The sequence below is a fragment of the Dendropsophus ebraccatus genome, chromosome 5, assembly GCF_027789765.1.
Source record: "Dendropsophus ebraccatus isolate aDenEbr1 chromosome 5, aDenEbr1.pat, whole genome shotgun sequence".
Lineage (NCBI taxonomy): Eukaryota > Metazoa > Chordata > Amphibia > Anura > Hylidae > Dendropsophus > Dendropsophus ebraccatus.
The window spans coordinates 47,347,133-47,365,864 of NC_091458.1; the positions used below are offsets into that span (position 1 = coordinate 47,347,133).

The following is an 18,732-nucleotide window of genomic DNA, read 5'->3' on the forward strand; positions in this document are numbered from 1 at the left end:
TCACTTGATCAAATACTACCTCATGCAGCCAGTCCACGGGGCCGGGGGAATCCGGTAGGAGATCCAAGCAGTGCCGAAGACCTGGGACTTCTGGTGCTGGACGTCAAAGTAGTCACTACTGTTACGATAGAGGTCGTAGTAGTGGGTAAACAGAATACTGCAGTACCGGCCGGGATGATCTTTAAGTAGACTCGCCATTCCGTGACCCGCCAGGCCACGGAACAGCCGGTCTCTTCCAGCGTGTGAACAAAGCCTTACCCAGCATGCTCCAGCAATATGGGGGCATCGACGTTACCAGTCACTATACCTTTCTATTGTTTTGTAATGTGGTAGATGTCCAGCCTGGAACAGAGCTTTTCTACCTGGCAGTATATAGAGATGTGGATCTAGAGGTGTGCGGTAGGGATGGCAAGGATATAATAATATTCAGTAACCTCAGCATGGTAATCTATCTTTTTTTTTTTTACTTATTTGCTCTTTTGTAAGGAACAATCCAATCTGATGATTCTAAACTTTCTTCTGTAGAGAGAACAAGATTCCGGTGTTCTCGCTGACGGACCAGAAGGATGTGGTGCTAAAGATCACAGTCAGTAATTTTCCTTCTGACCCACTTCATCCCCACCTTGACGGAGATGACGCTCACGCCGCTCAGCTCATCGCCATCTTCCCCGAAACCATGTCCTACTCAGGTGTTCGTCCAGCAGCATTAGCTATGGTATGAAATATATCAACCATTAGAAAGCAATGGCTTTGTCAAATTGAGATCAATGGTAAAGTCTGGTAAAGCATCTCTGACCTTATTTCTAGGATTAGTAGAAGTTTTTGAATAGTCTTAATATCATAGTCATATGTTTTATAGCTTTTATTATGCTGATTCTTTGGGGCTGATGTATAACCTTCTTCTGTCCGCAGGACAAGTCAGTGGTTTGTATTTCCAATGAGAACGCATCCCAGGCAGTGTGTGAACTTGGCAACCCCATGAAGAGAAATGCTGAGGTCTGTGCTGTCTTCTATTCTTATATATGGACTGTGTATATGACCTTGTTTTATAGAGGACTGCTTAAAAGAGACAAATTATTTAAAATGCCAGGAAATAACAAAAAGAGTAATATACACCTGACCTATCCCTTGCTGCCCCGATGCCGATGCTTACTTTAAGGAAATGAGTCGTCAAAAGAGATTTTTTCGGCACTTTTTCAAATTTTTCTTTTTTTCACCTATATTATAAAATAATCCCGAGATCATGAGTTTTTATTCTCACCACTGGGGCTAAAAGTAATCTAAAACTTTCTGTTCTATCTGTGGTGATAGGACGAGTCTGCTGTAAAGTGATCTGTACAGCATTGCAGCGACATGTGACAACAGTAGATAGAGAATAGAGACAATAGCAGCTCCCTGTGGAATGACCTTTTCAAAGGTCACAGATTACGGTCAGTAATGTTTTACAATCGTCTCAAGGGGACAGAGTCTGTCTATTGTCATCTATGTCCATGAGTCTTGCTGTAAAGCATGTCCCTGAATGCTGTTATATGGCTGCCCTCATAACAATGTACAAAACCTGAAATAAAAAAAAAACTTAAAGATAAAAAAAATAGAAACAGATTAGAATAAAAGAACAAGTTGTAGCATCTGCTTCTAATCAGTAAAAGGACATTTTGATGATTTTCTTTAATTCCCCACTAATGTATGTCCTTCACTGGGCTCCAGCAACAAAGTGTTAACAAGGTACGTGCCCCATTAGCTGGCTGGTTTTAATGCCTCACTGCCACAGACAGTGTTTGGCTGTAGTTGTCACTGTGCTGTCCACATGTCTTCTCTGGAGCCAATGAAAAAAAGACTAGTACAGAATCCCAGGACGTGTTGGTGTGACAGCTGCAGGGGATCGGTCAGTTGAGTATTACTCCTTTTGTTATTTTATTGTGTAAAAATGTCTTGGTGGTGCCAGATAGCCACTTTAGTAGTCGTACTTGATCAACAAAGCTTTGCTTTGGTTGTTCAGGCATGATGGGAATTGTAGTTTGGCAACAGCTGAAGGGCTGTAAGGTGCACTTCATTCGGAGCTTTGAATGAGTGTGCTGTTGTGCTTGCCTGTAGTAGCAACTTATTTTAGCTTATAGTGTTTATGTTTCTTTTTTTCAGCTGTAATCTACTTCGACCTCTGTTTGATGAGTGACCTTTTGTTTCAGGTAACATTCTACATGGTTATCAGCACCCAAGGAATTACCCTGGAGACCACAGAGCTGGAGGTGCAGCTAGAGCTGGCTACGTAAGTCACCGTCTCATATAATGTATCATTGCCTCAGCACTACTTCTTCAGGTGCACAAACAATGTAAGATGTTATATCCCTGCAACACAACATTATAACATGATTCATGGTAAATTGCCCGGCTGTTAGTACCTATAGGAGATAATTTGTTGCTGTAAAGGTGCAAACCTGCTAAATTAACCGCATTAAAGGGGTACTCCAGTGAAAATCTTTTTCTTCCAAATAAACTGGTTTCAGAAAGTTATATAGATTTGTAATTTACTTCTATTTAAAAGTACTCAGTGCTCTCTGCTGCCACTGCTGTCCGAGACAGGAACTGTCCAGAGGTTTTCTATAGGAATTTTCTACTGCTCTGGACAGTTCCTGACACAGACAGAGGTGGCAGCAGAGAGCACTGTGTCAGAATGAAAAGAAAACATCATTTCCTGCAGGACACACAGCAGATGAGTACTTGAAGACTTTAGTAGAAGTAAATTACAAATCTATATAACTTTCTGAAACCAGTTGATTTGAAAGAAAAAGATTTTTGCCGGAGTACCCCTTTAGAGGAGTTTTTCCAGCCTTATAACATTTATTGCCTATTGTTTGGATAGGGGTCCTGACACCCAATGATGAAAATAGAAAGAGCAATGGCACTAACGCGAGCACCCCAGACCACAGCCTTAGTGTTTGCCACAGCAGTCTTTCTTACATTTCTGTACTTTTAGTGCAATGTACTGCATGCAGCTTTATCCAATTCAAATAAACAAGGCAGCACTGTAGTACCTTTCACCACCACAAGGCGAAGCAAATACAGAGGAGGTAGCATTGCAGTACCTTGCGCCACCACAAGGCGGAGCAAACACAGAGGAGGCTGCACTGCAGTGGTCAGACATGCAGGGCCCCTTAAAACAGCTAATTGGTGGGGATGTCAGGTAGCAGACCATCTAATCCTGATGATAGGCCCACAGTTTTATAAGACCTTTAACCAGGGATAACATCTGCACAGTGTCTGCATTTTCTCTCGGTGTTTGTGTGGGTTTCTTCAGGTTACTCTAATTGCTTCCAACACTCCAAAAAAACTAAGGTGTGTACATAGAGAGAGAATGGGAAATTGGACGTGCAGCTCCACAGAGACCGATGGGTGTTCCTGCACATAAAGTTCTTATTAGCGCAAAATTCTATATAAATATACAGTAAAGATTCTTAGTTCCATCACATAAATACTATATTTTAATGGAGTAGCATCAATATGTTTGTGTCTTTATAGGATAAGTGAGCAAAAAAACCTTACTTCTGAGTTTGCCAAAGCCAAAGTGATTATTGAACTTCCTCTCTATGTCTCTGGGTAAGTAAACGTGATGCCGGAAAGAGACAAAATCCTGGGGCATGCATCAATACTATAATATAGTTATATCAGTAAGTGCAATACTGTAGGCCAGATAATAATGTATTACTGAGAGGGTCCATGCAATACTGTATGCCAGATAATAATGTATTACTGAGAGGGTCCATGCAATGCTGTAGGCCAGATAATAATGTATTACTGAGAGGATCCATGCAATACTGTATGCCAGATAATAATGTATTACTGAGAGGGTCCATGCAATGCTGTATGCCAGATAATAATGTATTACTGATAGGGTCCATGCAATGCTGTAGGCCAGATAATAATGTATTACTGAGAGGGTCCATGCAATGCTGTAGGCCAGATAATAATGTATTACTGAGAGGGTCCATGCAATGCTGTAGGCCAGATAATAATGTATTACTGAGAGGGTCCATGCAATACTGTATGCCAGATAATAATGTATTACTGAGAGGGTCCCTGCAATACTGTATGCCAGATAATAATGTATTACTGAGGGACCATGCAATACTGTATGCCAGATAATAATGTATCACTGAGAGGGTCCCTGCAATGCTGTATGCCAGATAATAATGTATTACTGAGGGGGTCCCTGCAATACTGTATGCCAGATAATAATGTATTACTGAGAGGGTCCATGCAATGCTGTATGCCAGATAATAATGTATTACTGAGAGGGTCCCTGCAATACTGTATGCCAGATAATAATGTATTACTGAGAGGGTCCCTGCAATACTGTATGCCAGATAATAATGTATTACTGAGAGGGTCCATGCAATGCTGTAGGCCAGATAATAATGTATTACTGAGAGGGTCCATGCAATACTGTATGCCAGATAATAATGTATTACTGAGAGGGTCCATGCAATGCTGTATGCCAGATAATAATGTATTACTGAGGGGGTCCCTGCAATACTGTATGCCAGATAATAATGTATTACTGAGAGGGTCCATGCAATACTGTATGCCAGATAATAATGTATTACTGAGAGGGTCCATGCAATACTGTATGCCAGATAATAATGTATTACTGAGAGGGTCCATGCAATACTGTATGCCAGATAATATTGTATTACTGATAGGGTCTGTGCAATACTGTATGCCAGATAATAATGTATTACTGAGAGGATCCATGCAATACTGTATGCCAGATAATAATGTATTACTGAGAGGGTCCCTGCAATACTGTATGCCAGATAATAATGTATTACTGAGAGGGTCCATGCAATACTGTATGCCAGATATTAATGTATTACTGATAGGGTCCATGCAATACTGTATGCCAGATAATAATGTATTACTGAGAGGGTCCCTGCAATACTGTATGCCAGATAATAATGTATTACTGAGAGGGACCATGCAATACTGAGAGGGTCCCTGCAATACTGTATGCCAGATAATAATGTATTACTGAGAGGGTCCATGCAATACTGTATGCCAGATATTAATGTATTACTGAGAGGGTCCCTGCAATACTGTATGCCAGATAATAATGTGTTACTGATAGGGTCCATGCAATACTGTATGCCAGATAATAATGTATTACTGATAGGGTCCATGCAATACTGTATGCCAGATAATAATGTATTACCGATAGGGTCTGTGCAATACTGTATGCCAGATATTAATGTATTACTGAGGGGGTGCCTGCAATACTGTATGCCAGATATTAATGTGTTATTAAGAGGGTCTGTGTTTTGCTCTTATTTAGGGAGGCCACACCTAATAGACTGTATTACAGCGGGGAGGTAAAGGGCGAGTCTGCAATGAAAAATGAAGAAGATGTGGGCAGCCCTGTGGACATTGAAGTCGCTGTAAGTCTATTTATTACCCTAACAAAGCAGTTGTCTCCTAGTGTCACTTTAAGGAAAACCTTCTTTGTGGTGCAAAATTTGCAACCCTTCCCTATTCGTGACAGTATCCAATGAAATAATAGCAACGCAATTCTATTTCTACATATAATATCAGTGTAGTAAGATAGTTCTTAGAGAGGCCTATAATCAGGTTTTTTTTAGGTTTCCAACAGAGGAAAATCTTTACGGACCCTGGGTTCTGCATACCTAAACCTTATGTGGCCACATGAACTGGCCAATGGAAAATGGCTGCTGTACCCAATGAAGATTCAGCTAAAGGAGAAGGCTCAGTCAGGTCGCAGCATGGAGTGCAGCCCTATACATGCAGTCAACCCCCTAAAACTGGTAAGTAATAGTTCTGGCTTCTGTGTAATCTTACTCCATATAGCGAATAATACACCTGATTTACTGTAAACCCTCTTTTTGTGTTCTACAATTTCTTTCTAGGATACAGGGAGATCCGACTCGAGTTCATTGGTACCCACTGCAAGTCAGCGTTCTGCAGGCCAATGGTCGCTATCCTATCCGCCAAAGAAAAAGGATGTTGTTTTGGTAATTATTGAGAGATGCAAAGAATATGGGCACAGAGTATATTATACATTTAAAGGGGAATTCCTAGAAAAGAAAATCTAGTGTGGAGTCTGGAAACGGGTTTCTGTAAACCCCACCCATATATATAGACATTGAACAGTACGTGTCCAGTCAACTTTATGCTAAAATTCAGTTTGCAATAAAACTTAGCGTGGCATAACTGCCGGCATGGCTATGGCATCCCGGCAAATCTACTATAACTTATGGCAGTAAAGTGCAGCACCAGGGAAGCAACTTGTGTAGTGTGCTGGACATACGAAAAGACATGCGGCGCTTAATAAAATCAACAAATCTAAGCAACAACTGTACAGGCCCCATAAATCCTGTGTGCCCCCTCCCGCCATACACAACTGGCCCGGCATTCCTTTGTTCTTCCAGCTGGGAGAACGAACACTGGGGGGCTGTGCAGCTGCTGTCCCCTGGTGTGAGCCGCTGGATGGGAGGGGACTATCAGTGGCAAATACCATGAAGGCAGACCACACTTCGTCTTTACTGCTCGGGCCCCGTAGCAGTTTCATGGTCTGCCTTCATGGTAGCTACAGCCACTGACATCTAACACCACTGGGATTTTACTCACGGCTGGAGTCTGAACCATGGTACTTAAAGTTAAAAACATTTACTGTGTCCTAGAGAGTTCGATGTTGGATTCTGAGTGTCCCTAGATATAGCTGGGAGAAGCGTGCAGCTGAGCGCTTCTCTTGCAAGCTTCCTACAATCTTTATCTTCCTGCACAAGACAAACTCCATTATAAAATATTTAACTAGATGAGCCTTACACGTATAACCATATTAGCTGAGATGAGAGTACATCTAAAAACAGAGACATCTATAAGTTACTTATGGCCAGTTTGGACTATTACAATCTCCTTTGTACAGCCTGGTCAGCAGGGGGCACTGTACAGCTAATGTCTTCATATCTGTATTCTGGTCTATTGACATGCTTTGCTTATGATATTTTAAATTCAATATGTGTGGTTTCGGATATTTGGATACGTTGTCAAAAAAAAAAAAAAGAATAAATCTGTCTGTAAACCCTGACACACTATAAACACATACTAAATGTATGACGTGCTCTTTTTGCCAGGACTGTGCCCAGGGAACGGCTCATTGTGTCGTCTTCAGCTGTCCCCTGTACAGCTTTGACCAGCAGGTGGTGCTCAATGTTCATGGACGACTTTGGAACAGCAGCTTTTTAGAGGTGACTATATTTATTATTACATTGTTACTCTTATTGTTACAATGTTAAGGCTCCTTTTTAATGTTCCTATGTACTTGTTATCCATAGGACTATCCATCTGGTAGTAACATAGAATTGGTAATCAGGGCAAACATCACCGTCAAGTCCAGTATTAAGAACCTGGTGCTTAGAGATGCCACCACACAGGTACCCACCAATGTTATTCTGCTAGTGTCTATAGTCTTTATACAACGTATAGGGATATTTTCTTTCTTGAATGTAGTTCTCCTTTTTTTTTTTTTTTTTTTTTTACATACTTTATTTGAAAAACTTTCAAGAAAGATACAGCTCATCACAGATCATTCAAGTCTTAGCCAAATATATGTGTATCACATGTGAATAAAATAATATGTTTATTATGAAATTGTTTCCATTTTCATTTTCATATACATTTTCCAAATATATTTGTGCATGAAAGAACAGAAAATACAGAAACAACAAGAAAAAAGGAATAAAAACAACTCCCCACATTTTGTCCAATATGCTACAGGAAAATGTAAACTCAGTATCATGAGTGGGAGAGTGAAAACATGAACCACAATAACAATACAAATTTGACGTCATAAATAGTGATGAGCGAATACTGTTCGATCGAATAGATATTCGATCGAATAGTGAGATATTCGAATATTCCATATTCGTACGAATATCCCGCAAATATTCAATAAATATTCGATAAGCGGTCAAATCCCCAAGCTTCCGGTTTCACCCTCCAAATGATCAAATAGATGTTGTTCACCAATCGAATACTTGTTCCCATAGACTTTAATGGGATCGAATATCCGATCGAATATTCGAATATCTCACTATTCGCTCATCACTAGTCAATATACATCAAGCATTAGTCAGCAGCCCGACATAAAGGGGGGGGTCTGACTCTTTTGTGGGTAACCTGTAAATGTTTTATGTCTGTTTGCAGATTTCCATGATGCTATATTCAGACCTCGATGTTGTGGTTCACTGGGGTATCCCCTGGTGGATAATCCTTATTGCAGTACTGGCGGGCATACTCCTCCTGTTGCTGTTGGTATTAGTCCTCTGGAAGGTGAGATGTTAACTTTTTCCTGTGATAAGAATCCTATATTTTACAAATGGCCAGAATGAGCCAACCTGAGAAGTGATGGGGAAGGCGTCATATCAGCAGATTACATGGTACACTTAACAATCCCATTGCCCATGTACCAGAGACTTGTGTCTAGTGATGCACAACATAGTCCAGGCTTCTTTGGTATCACCTGACATACAGAAACCACTTTGTATAGTACATTTATTCTGCCCTATACACTTATAGCTTTAAGTTTTGGGTGCACATGATAGTATCAATACACACTATTCTACACTATTATTACAGATGTTTCTTAGGTATTTACCCCCATGCTGTTACATTCAGTCAGTTTACTTTGGTTGGGATCCATGTCATTTTGACAAATGAAGGAAATTGCACTATTCCTTCCATCAAAAGTGATAGTGATCTCTATATTACTCCTACCGGAATGTAATATTTCAGATGAGCTGTATCGGCCGTGAGGCAAGCTTAATATCTCGTCTCAGGTGGCAGATTGCAGAATCCCTTTAGGGGAAGCATATTCCATGGGGTGGTTGTAAATTATACTTTCTGCTACACACCATTCCCCTCTTCTCCCTCATTCTGTTCTGTGGGCTGTATTGACCTCCTGGCCTGCAAATGATGGCTGGATGTAGATGAGGAGTGCATGGCAATAAGGTCTGGAAATACAGCACTTATTTGTTACTGTATGATTATATAGAGGTATACAGTACACTTTGCAGGTACTGTTTCTTTCTTGGAGTAGGTGAAGGCACCGATTCAGCTAGAATCATTCCTAATTGCAGACTAGTACATAGAATTCCTCTCCTTTCCTAATATGCTATTATTTCACATTACTCTGTATGTAGAAGAATATTCTGCATGTCTTTGATACTCGGCCCATGCCTCCACTTACTTCCTGGCACTCTACTACATTTGACTTCATCATGTCCTCACGCTATGTGCCTTGACAGTGTATGGCTCACCTTTTCTTCACATGGTCCTTTCAGTGTGGTTTCTTCAAGAGGGAAACAGCAGAAGCCAAGTATACCACAAATTACTACCGAGCACACTTGGGGGTTCAGCCCTCTGAGCTACAGAAGCAAGTCGAGATGGAGTTTTAGCTGGTAACATCCAGCACGCGTGTGTCATGACTTCTTGCATAGTGTTTCATATTTCCACGCATGACAATGAGTTTGTTGATAACTAATCAATTGTTGAATATGCAGTTTCTTTTTAACCCTTAAAAGCCAGAGAGTCTTGGCCACAGAAGCCACTTAGTAGCCATGTGCATAGGAGCAGTACTATTTGTGTATGTTCTTTTTTTATGGTGCGTTCACACCTACAGGATCTGCAGCTGATTTTCTGCAGCAGATTTCATTTAAATAACTGAACACAGCATCAAATCTGCTGCAGATCTGCTGCAGATCCTGTAGGTGTGAACGCACCCTTAAAGTAGTTTTTATTTTTTATTTTTTTTTTTAGATATATGAGGTTATGTTTACATTACAGAATCTGCGCGGAGTTTCAAGCGGAGTTTATGCCACGATCTCTGCTTAAAGTTCTGTCTGTCCTTTTGATTCAATAGAATGTCTCACGTGCACTGGTGGAGTGTGTGTGATTTTTTTTTGTTAGATCAGGCAAAACATTAGACATCCTCAATAGGACTAATGACAAACAGCTCCTTTATCTAGATATTGCTTGTATATATATTAGTTTTGGTGCCCCCTGGTGTTCTTTTGATTACCTCTTTGTGTTTCCCCATAATGTGTCTAGTGCTGGTGGTCACACCTGCTCAGTAGCCCAGTCCCAATGCACAGATCCTCACCTGGTAAGGGAGTGTAGAAACGGACAGGTAGCCGAGATTATAGAAATAACAAAGCTGGCTGTGCTCTGCTATTTCTGTAATTCTCATAGAAGTAAATAGGAATTATGGAAACTCGCTAGCCACAGAAACAACAGAGCTTGCTATGCTACATTGTTTCCATAAATCCTATTCATTTCTATTGGGGCTTCTGCCTTACTAGGGTAATTGGTTGTTGGAAGACTCAATTCTGGCGATAGATGGAGGTCCTAGAGGTGGGACGTTTGTGGGCCTATTATGAAGACAAAATTGGATTATTCAGTCAATAATCATCCTGTGTGATAGAGCATTTACTTATCTGTGGATTAGTGGGGGTTGCGGTAAAATCACAGTCTCTTCACTGTCTCCAGGTGAAGCTTATCTTTGCTCTATGTAGCAGAGATTGAGCTGGTCACCCCAAGGTTTTTCATATCTTATCCTTTGAAAAGTATTAAAACGAGGTGCTGATTGGGTCGGTCACTGGGTCATTTTGTGTTGGTCAGTGCATGCTATGAGTATGGTTTGGAATGGTGTGTGTTTTTTTTTTACTTTATTTGTATTTTGTATGATTTTCTTTTACAAATTAATGATATTACAGTATTGTGATTGATATTTTGCATGATATTTTGCATTAGTATTTGTAAGCCAAGAAATTTAGTGGAAGCTTTAATAAATAAAAATAGGTCCATCTTCAGTGTCTTAGACCCACATCTAATTTTGGCTTACAACAACTGATATAATGAAAAAGAAAATTATTGCATGCTGTATTTATTAACATATAGGTGAGTAGGGAAGGGGGGTTGGAGACCTACTGGATCATTGGATACATTTAGTACTGAAGTTTTTAGCAGATTTTTATTTTTATAACCACTGTTTTTAGCGTCATATCTATAAGTCATTAAAAAAAGAACTTCTGCCATGTCAGGTAGACATGTATGTCAAAAGTTTTAATTGGTTGGGTCTCAGTGCTGATTGCTAGATATAGCTGACAGAAGTGTGCGGATGTGCACTTTATGTCCTGGCACAGCACTTGATCCAACTTTTTGCAGGAATTGAGCTCATTATACTTATATTAGAGTCCGTCTCCTGCAATAAGGCCAATCAGGTCTGATCTGGGAAGCAAAAGCACACAGTAACATGCTTCTTCCAGCTACATGTAGAAATCAGTGGGGTTCTCAGTACTGAGGCCCCAAATGATGAAAATTTTTGAAATTTTCTTTGTGATGTCAATTTCTTTTACAGACAGTAACACTTTAAAGCAGATCCATTGTTTCAAAAGATTTTGAAAAACCTGCATGGTTTGGTTATATTAAACAAGGTGGCTTTAGTGTTCCCATTGCTGTTACAAGAGCCCCCTAACCTCATGGTGGACAGCTTTTTATCAACCTCTCCATTTCAGGGGGTGGGACCAGAGCTGGGCTGTTTTGCCGGTTGTATAGGCACATGGATTTCCTTACAGATCAGCACAAACTCTTCTCTGTGATGCAATGACATAGTGCTGGTGAAATAGCATTGGACAGACTGGCATTGTGTTGACGATTTACACAGTATACTACTATAGATGGGAGATGGAGGGAGAAAGGGTTACTGGTGCACTGGGTTTGTGAGGTGCTATGTGAACAGACATGAAAGAAACAGCATTAGCACAGCAAGAAAGAGGTTACACTAAGCACTGCAGTGCTGCTGAAACAACAGAGAGAGGCCATGATTTACCTTTCAGAGAAATATGTACAGAAATATTAGTTCTCGTATAGGCTATTAAACGGTGGTGAAAGTTGTTTGAAATGACATGGACTATTGAAAAGGGTTATTCATGCTTTGAAAATTTATGGCTTATCCTCTAAATCAGCGGGGGTCGGAGAAGTGGAACCCTTAGATGTTTGAATAGGTTGCAATGCTCATGTAAACAGGGCCAAAAAAAAAATACCATCCCACTGTTCTCATTTAATGTTTCATTTCTTTTTTTCCCAGTGTGGGTTTTTTAAGAGGAAGAGTTACCAGGATGAGAAACTCCCACAATACCATGCTGTGAAAATTCCCCGGGAAGAGCGACCTATGGTCCTAGAGGAGAAGACAGGAACCATTAAAAAGAAAGACTGGGTGACGAATTGGACTGAAGATGGTTCCATAAACAACGTTTCATAACGTCTTCTACTATCTTTCCTCTCAGACCCTTCCTGTGAACTATCCTTGTAACGGGAAGGCTGGATCCTTTGGTTTTGGGTGGTTTCTTATATATTTGGTTTTATGCTGTTTTGTATATAGAGAAATGACCATATTTGGAGACATCTCTGCTGCTTGAATTGCTAAGACCCATCAGTCACGTCTGTGACGTCAGCACATTACAGCCTTTGGAGTAACACCAAGGGGAATACGTCTGAAGCCTGAATCTTCATAGAATAATGCTGGCTCCCAGAGAAGACTATGGAAAGTCCCGTGCAGCCCTCTGAATATGGAGATCAATGTGGATATATTCCTTCCTGCAGTCATTGTCACTGATACTTGTAGAATCACTGGTTGCCTGCAAGTCTAAAGCCCGGGAGACTTTCAGGATTGTACAGATAAATAGCTGGACATTTATATAAAATAATCATGAGACTATAAAATAGAATTAAAAAACTTGACCTTATGTAATGTATATATGTGAGAGAGTGAACATTAGCTTATACCCTCCATACCCAGCTTGTGAAGCATAAACCTATATAGCATTTCAAGTCTGAATGGTTTGACCATCATGAACTATTTCCAGGTCCAGAGACTGGTGACGTGAATGCGAGTCAGTAACAATGAGTATTATTGAGTGCCTTTATGGATGGTTTACTGACAGTGCATATAGGTAGCTCATTTTTCATATGACAATCCAGGTAACACATCTGCTGTTTATAATGGTACGATTGCTGACCTAGTCAAGATAACCAGGATGCAAAGTCATTGTATCTACTGTAGATCATTGGTCTCCAACCCGAAACTTTTTAGCTCCCAGAATGCCGTGAGAGGCAGAGACTGTCAAGACTTGCTTAGCGCTGTAGTTTTCCAACAGCTTGAGAGCATCAAGTTGGAGATCACTACTCTACATCACTGTCGCCAGTTCATTAAAGTTGCGATTGTTATAATACCGTAATTTATGTCAAAATGTATTATTTCAATTTTTCAAGTTCAAGGTCTCTACAAACAGACCATAACCACTACTCTATAAGTACATCACTATTGTTGGTTACCCGTAGCATAATGTTTGATTCCATTGTATGTATAGGTATTCTAAGGACCAACATTGATGGCGGATAGACACCAGGACATGTCTAAGAAACACTGGCTGAGCCATAGATGGAATATAGTCTTGGTATTAACATGTTTGAGCTTGTATCTATTACTAATGGTCTCACCTGTCATTTATCACAGAGCAGCCTTTACTTGTCTATAGTACACCTTCATCTCTTCCACACATAGCATTTATTACTGCACACCTTCTACAGCAGCGGTTACAGAGCTTTGTTGGTTTTAACACATTATAGGATATAGAAATGATAGAAGCTTACTGCTATGTGCATTCAGTATATATTACTACTGTTTGAACATGTGTAGAGATAAGGGAACCGCAAAGAAGCTGTAATTTTTTTTTTACTTGTCTTGCACTGGCGTATACTCACTAGCGATGATCGGTGTCCTGTGGCGCGGCTTTGTTCCGGTCCTGCGGCGCCGTTCAAATCCTGCACGCATTCACGTCACCGCTTTTCTGACCCCTCTTCTGTCTACATGTCGATTGAAGGTCGGAAGTCCCACTCTCCTATAGAGAATGCTTTGGAGAGTGTGACTTACGGCCTTAAATCAACATGAAGAACATGACAGAAGAGCGGTGACGTGAACGCGCCCTGGATTTGAACAACGCAGCAGGACTGGAACTAAGCCGCGGCGCAGGACACCAATAGTTGTAGGTGACTATACGCTCCAGCGGGGGGACAAGTTGGATGAAGCCCTAAGGCTGCCTGGAAAAGGCCTTATCCATGTTTTCCGGGACTCCCTAGGACTGTATCCAACTTCTTCAAATGCAGAACATTTGGGTTTGGAAGAACCCAAGCGTACTTGAAGTTTGCTCATCTCTAAACATGTGCTCTTTGTATGTGTCTTCATATGAGTTCCCTCCAAAAATGAACTATACATGAATTACCCATCCCAACACAAGAGAAATTCTGTATGATAGATTACCATGCACTGTAAGGCTGAGTTCACACACAGTATATTTCAGGCAGTATTTGGTCCTCATGTCAGGTCCTCATAGCAACCAAAACCGGGAGTGGATTAAAAACACAGAAAGGCTCTGTCCACACAATGTTGAAATTGAGTGGATGGCCGCCATATAACGGTAACATTATTTCAATACAGAAGCCGTTTTTTTAAGATAATAGCTAATATTTGCCATTAAATGGCGGCCATCCACTCAATTACAACATTATGTGAACAGATCCGTTCTGTGCTTTCAATCCGCTCCTGGTTTTGGTTTCCATGAGGACCTGACATGAGAACCAAATACTGCCTGAAATATACTGTGTGTAAACCCAGCCTAAAGATGGAGTTCAACATTTCCCCCAAGAATTCTGATAGTAGATCATAAACATTATTTTGGCTGTAATGTTGTATCACTATTGTTTTATTTGCATTGTATACGTCCTCATGGATTAAAGGGGTTATGCAGGCTTAGAAAAAAACAGCACCTCAGTTTAGGTGCGGGGGTTTTGCAACTCAGTTCTATTAGGACTGTGGTGATGCTGTTTTTGCAAGAAAGTAGCTCTGCTTATCAAAGTGATGACATAGAATTCTATAGAATACCATTTTAGAGAATCACCAGCAGTCCAGTAAGAATCTGTCCACTTTAGGCTAATTGTATCCTTATATCACACACATATACGCAGCTTCTATAGTGATATATGTACATTAGGCTGTGTGTAGAAAGGGTGAATATGATATGAGTGATCAGTATACACTATCGGAGGAGGAGATAATATAAAGGAAGGAGAATGATTGAGAATAATGCACTATAGGCTAATACAGGAAAATCCCTGGAAAATGTTTCTACTCTTGTGGAAACCATATTGTAATTCCTGCCACAAGCTTGGTGTGAGGGTGGGTAAAGCATTCAATATATTTATTGTCCCTGCACTGGGAACAGAAGGTAGTAGCTTAGTGGGAAAAAAGGGGAGCCCAGTAAGAGGGGGGAGCAGGGCAGCCATTTACTCTCACAAGGTTAAAGCGAATGTGCCATCAGTACATTCGCTTTAAGTGTTGCACATGAATAGAACAGCGCCGGCATGGGATGGCCAGTGCCAGAGTCTTTTTTTGAACCGCAGCCCAAGCTTCAGTACTTCAGCCAGGGCCGGTGCTTGGTGATATAGAAATATGTAGAAGACGGCACTTCCGTGGCTGTGGTGCTCGAGGTGAGAAAAAAATGTTCAGATATTAGGAAGAGCCCGGCACTCACCAAGTAAATTATGCTTTTTTTATTGTAGTGTAGCAAACATATGGTACAAGGACGCGTTTCGGCCAAGCATAGCCTTCATCAGCTTAGGGGCCGTGGTTCAGAAGAAAGACTGTGGCATCAGCTTCCCCACCCTGTTCTATTAATATGCATCACCTAAAGCGAATGTACGTGATGGTACATTCGCTTTAATGCAGGAAAAGGTAAAAGGAACCCCAGTTGGGAAACACTGAGCTAGTACATATAGTATTCTTCCAATGCTTCTTCGAAGACTCTACACTTGGAATGCTAAGCTTTATAAAGACACCATGATCACCACAATAAAGAAAGCAAACAATCTGATTAATTACTTTTCTATATATCATACTTGATAGTGAAAGATACCGACTGTAGAAGAGTCATTTTGGCTGGGAACCGCAAAAAGCCTACTGGAAATCAACGGTGCCTTTAAATATAGAACTCAATGCATACTCTCAGATCTCGTACTCATAGGTGATCACTGTGATCTCTTCTTTTCTCATGTTCCAATGTAAACGTCATCTTAAGGTGCTGGTGCCTTTACACTGGAGGTGATATGTATATGACCAGTGCATACTGTAATTTATATTGAATATTTTTGTCATGACAAATGAGGCTAATGCAAAATCTTAGAACATGGTTACCTTAATAAATCTATTTCTACAATAAGACTAGTTGGGTTTTGACTTGACAATGCAAGAATATCTACAAAAACAAAGGCTTAGTTGCTGTTAGTTAACTGATCCTTGTATGCAGAAAAACAATTCTTCAATTCAAGTTTATTCATTTTTCATTCATACAGTTTTTAAAGGGGTTCTCCTATCTAAGGTTATCCACATGATACATGATAACATGCTGATTGGTGTGGGTCTGACCATTGGGAACCCCACTGATCTCGTGAACAGGGACAAATGAAGGAATGAATGGTGTACACCACATGTGCAGTGCCAGCAACTCCATTCACTGTCTATGGGCTCGCCAAACATTACTGAGTATAGCGCTGTAATGCTTGGGGGTCCCATAGTGAATGAATGGTTCGATGGGTGAGGGGAGGGCGCGGCATCACGGAGCTCCCAGATCCCAACGGCTGTCATTTTCTCCCTGGTTTCAAGTACGTCACGACCCGGGTTCCATGTCACAGATGGGTCGGATTTAGCCCCCTCAGCCAATCAGTGACTGCAGCAGTGTCCTGCCCCAGTCACTGACTGGCTGAGTGGGGCATCCATCAGTCGGATTGTGGCGTAGTCAGCGGGAAGCACAGAAGACACCAAACAGGGTACAGGAGCAGGACGTGGCTCTGTGCGGGCACCAGGACAAGCATGTATAATATGTTTTAATATTTTTCCCCCACACCCTCCCCGTAATGATTTTTTACTTCCTTGTTGAACTTCGCCTTTAACCCCTTAGCGACCCATGACGTATCTGATACGTCATGGCGCCGCGGGGGGTGTTCAGAGCGGGGTCCTGCCGGGACCCCGCTCTGAACGGCGCTGATCCTGGCTGACACGTGCAGCCGGGCAGTGCCTCTGTTAGCCGGCGCGGGTCCCGTTGCCGCGCCGGCTAATTAAGCACTTCAATGCAGCTGTCAAACCTGACAGCTGCATTGAAGTGCTTTGTACACACTATCCCTGGTGTCTAGTGGGTGGGATCTCCTCCCCGCGATGCGATCGCGGGGGGAAGATCCGTTCTTTTGCCCGTGCCGGGCCTCAGCGTCGGAATGACGCTGATCCCGGCTCGGCAATAGATTGCTATGGCCTGCAGCAGGCCATAGTAATCTATGACCGATCTGATGGTCGCATCAAATCCAGAAAAAATGTAATAAAAAACGATCAAAAAGTCGTATATGCGCAATCAAGGTACCGATAGAAAGAACGCATCATGGCGCAAAAAATGACACCTCACACAGCCCCATAGACCAAAGGATAAAAGCGCTATAAGCCTGGGAATGGAGCGATTTTAAGGAACGTATATTTGTTAACAATGGTTTGAATATTTTACAGGCCATCAGATACAATATAAGTTATACATGTTATATATCATAGTAATCGTAATGACTTGAGGAACATGCATAACAAGTCAGTTTTACCATAGGACGGACGGCAAAAATGCAAAACTCCCCGAAATCAAAACAAATTCGTTTTTTTTTCAATTTGACAGCGCAAATGATTTTTTTCCGGTTTCGCAGCATATGTTATGGAAAAATAATGCCTGTCATTGCAAAGTACAATTGGTTTTGCAAAAAATAAGCGCTCATATACGTCTCTAGGTGAAAAAATGCAAGCGCTATGGACTTTTAAACTTAAAATGGAATAAGCAAAAGCGCAAAAACGAAAATAGGCTTTGATCTTAAGGGGTTAAAGGAGTATTGCAATCTCACCAAACACCTCTTACCATTGGCACCAGATTGTTCTGGTCAATTATATTTATTGAAAGAAAACAAGTACAGACTATAACATGTTATGTGATGACAACACGGCCATATTGGACAGTTGTATTTGCAGCAGATGATAGTGATACTGATGTATTTAGACACATCTATTCAATCCCATTTTTGTTAAATGAAATACAAGAGAGCGGCTTCCATCTTTATTCACTTCTGGTGAACCAGTCTGTGTATGATTGTTATGGGCATAGGCAGAAAAGAAACGATCCACTGTTAAAAACGCATGTAGACTCATTTAATCAGTAATTCTTAAACAACATAGATTTCTACAAGCCTTATTTCTATGAATTGGACAGAAACGTCTGTAGTCAGCCCACCATGTGTGAGTAGCACTGGAGAATGAAAGGGGTAATCCGGCAACAGAAATTCTTTTTATAATGGACCCAGTGGTTGGCTGAAGTAGCATTTCCTGAGGGTCGACACACCAGAGGAAGTGGGATTCAGCAGGGAGCTGGGGCCATTGGAATGGCAGCTGCCGGGATCAGGGCAGGTGAGTATGCTGTTTTTTGGGCTTTTTTTAAAGCATCCTGACTCCATTATAAATAAAAATCTGACACCAGAATACCACTAAGATATGGGGGACAAATGTGTTATAGAATTCACTATATTACAGTATTA

The 18,732-nt window shown here is 41.1% G+C and overlaps 1 protein-coding gene across 4 annotated transcripts in view; it reads left to right on the top strand.

Moving 5' to 3' along the window:
- Positions 1-13,304, top strand: part of ITGA7 (integrin subunit alpha 7) — a 114,945-nt gene extending 101,641 nt beyond the window's left edge. For 3 of the 4 annotated variants that reach the window (XM_069970069.1, XM_069970067.1, XM_069970066.1), the window contains 11 exons: positions 526-715; positions 913-996; positions 2,187-2,266; positions 3,517-3,594; positions 5,327-5,429; positions 5,631-5,813; positions 5,916-6,020; positions 7,143-7,256; positions 7,344-7,442; positions 8,215-8,340; positions 12,155-13,304. In XM_069970069.1, coding sequence (XP_069826170.1) covers positions 526-715; positions 913-996; positions 2,187-2,266; positions 3,517-3,594; positions 5,327-5,429; positions 5,631-5,813; positions 5,916-6,020; positions 7,143-7,256; positions 7,344-7,442; positions 8,215-8,340; positions 12,155-12,328 — 1,336 coding nt within the window. In that variant the 3' untranslated portion in view covers positions 12,329-13,304. Of the gene's footprint in view, positions 1-525; positions 716-912; positions 997-2,186; positions 2,267-3,516; positions 3,595-5,326; positions 5,430-5,630; positions 5,814-5,915; positions 6,021-7,142; positions 7,257-7,343; positions 7,443-8,214; positions 8,341-9,350; positions 9,468-12,154 lie in introns of all 4 variants that reach the window. The other variant, XM_069970068.1, reaches the window with a different exon arrangement.
- Positions 13,305-18,732: the final 5,428 nt, after the last annotated feature.